At 47.1% G+C, this 2,353-nt stretch overlaps 1 protein-coding gene across 1 annotated transcript in view; it reads left to right on the forward strand.

The window, feature by feature from the left end:
• Positions 1-2: 2 nt before the first annotated feature.
• The window catches only part of PLPP1 (phospholipid phosphatase 1), a gene marked incomplete at its 5' end in the record, with an annotated part of 105,955 nt that continues 103,604 nt past the window's right edge, over positions 3-2,353 (forward strand). The window contains one exon of the mRNA XM_019518258.1: positions 3-24. Within this exon, the coding sequence (XP_019373803.1) occupies positions 3-24 (22 nt within the window). The remainder of the gene's footprint in view (positions 25-2,353) is intronic.

Here is a 2,353-nt window from a genome sequence, read left to right on the forward strand (position 1 = left end):
TGGACGTGGTCTGCGTGGTGCTGGGTGCGTGTCTGGGCTGGTGGGGCGGGGCGTGCGGGTGCCGGTGCAGTGCTGCGCTCCCTCGGTGGCGGGTGGCGGGTGGCGGGGCTCGGCGCTGCCCTTTGTCTCCGCGCCGCCTTGATGCTCCTCGGGCTTTGCTTCTCGCTGCTCTTTGCTTGCCTTTTCCGCCGGGGCTCCTGGGGGAAGTAGGGCATTGATTTTGCCTGGCGGTCCCCCCGCTTTGCCGCTTGGTCTGGTTTGTCCCCTTCTCTCTTGCCAGCTCAGTTTGCCCCCTCAGCAAAAAAGCTGCTCGGAGTCTTGTTGGGACACGTCGGGCAGAGCCCAGCAGCTCCTGGCCTCTCTCCTGTATTGCACCATCGAGATCTCTTCCCCTAGGGCTGGGGATTAGATGGTGCGGTGTTACCCTCTCCATCTGGGCCATGGGCTTTTGCACTTCTGTGCCTGTTGTAATGGATCTGTGGTTACAGCAGGCTGTGTTGTGAGAGGGAGGAGGACACGCTTGGAAAGTAAGGGAGGCGGCAGGTTATGCTGCCTGGCTGGTGCTGTAAAGGTGGGGAGCAGTGGGCTGTGTCCCCAATAAACCCGCCCTCTCCCTATACAGGCAGTCCTCGACTTGCAGCGTTTCTAAATTGACACCGTTTCAACTTTTTGACGTCAGTTTTGACTTTACAACGCTTGATCTGATGTGATGGCATGACAGTGCACAAGTCGCTGTCACCCATTTCCCTGGAGAACGTGTGTCCAAACTTCTTTGGACGTTTTCTTTAAGAAAGCAGCCAAGACTCCAGAAAAACCTGCAGCTAAGACTCCTGAGAAGACTCTAGCCAAGAGCCCTTCAGAAGTCCAGCAAAGTCACTTCAAAGAAGTCCTTCCAAATCAATATGATTGCTGTTTACAATATAAATACATTAATGTAGCTGTATTACTCATCTATAATTGATTGAGTACAAAATTCTGGGTTATCTTTGGCAAAAACAGGGTATTGGGCCTTGGTTCCAGAACCAATACCCCGTTTATAACATTGTTTCTTTCTTATGGAAAAATTGGTTCCAAGTTGCAACGTTTTGACTTAAGATGCTGTTTTCAGGAACCAATTGTCATAAGTCCGAGGACTGTCTTGTACTCTTGCTGCAGCTGAAGCTTGTGGTAGGTCTGAATTTCCAGCTAGTTTTGATACTACTAAAAATGTTTATGAGCCCTGGCACTGCTGTGCACTGCACTAATTCACTGTCTAGCTGTTCATCTCGCGCTGTCAACAGCAGCTGGCATGACCCTCAGTGACATCTTTCAGCTGCAGCATGGCTGTACTGTAGTGGCTAAGGCTGATCATGCAGACTATTGTTTCACGTTGTGGGGGGAGTTTCTGATGAGCTGTTCTGGGGCAGTGGAGGGAGTTGTCTTTAAGTTGGTGATGGAAAAAGACCCCTTTTTGGTGTACCTTAAGGAACAGCATGGGTCTTCCTGGAGAAGCAAATCTTGATTTAAAAAAAAAAAAAAAATACTGTGTAATATTTTTAAATTGGTTCAGACAGCCCTGGCTTTCATCACTTGCCTGGCTATGACATGCAGCTCAGCTCTGTGGGGATGGGGTGGGGTGGGGAGGGGACTGGTATGCACCCAGGACACTCAGAATGAGCATGAGCAAACAAGCCGCACTTCAGTCTTTTTGGGATTATAGTGATGCTGCCAAAGCAATTCAGTCACATTGTAATTGCCTACAGTACATTTGCAACTGTAACAATGTCTATTTGCAGCCAAATAACACTCCCAAAAGGGTGAGGTTCTGCCTATTTACTTTAAACACAAAAATTAAACTTGTTTAATTCTGGTGCAAATGACTGAATATTCCTTTAGACTGCAGAAGCTTCAGTAGACATTACTCTTGGAAAATAACTCTATATTCTAACTTAATTGTAACAGACAGCTCTGGTTTTCTTAATTGGAAAAACTTTTATACAAATATTTGTGCACACAGACATTTAACAGCCGGCCAAAATAAAGGCATACAACCAAAAAATGCCATGAATTTTAAAGTTTCCAGATATGAGCATTCTTTTATGGTCACTGCTTAGGTTGGTAGACTTAGTACCTTCTTGCTTGTGGCTTGTCTTGCTTGGCAGCAGAATGGTTTTCTATCTCATGTTGTTGGGGTCTTGATTGACCAAGATGCCCAACTGCTCTGCTCAGTGCCCTGGATGGCAGAGAGCTGCCAGGTAAACAAGTATATGGTCTATGTCAAAATCATAATTTTGGGGAATGACCTACGTAGTAGTGCACTGAGAGAAAGAAAAGGGGAATTGGGCTGGAATGTCTTGCTTGAGTGGGTTGTTTT

The sequence above is a fragment of the Gavialis gangeticus genome, unplaced genomic scaffold (genome assembly GCF_001723915.1).
Source record: "Gavialis gangeticus isolate Ggan-Ray unplaced genomic scaffold, GavGan_comp1, whole genome shotgun sequence".
Lineage (NCBI taxonomy): Eukaryota > Metazoa > Chordata > Crocodylia > Gavialidae > Gavialis > Gavialis gangeticus.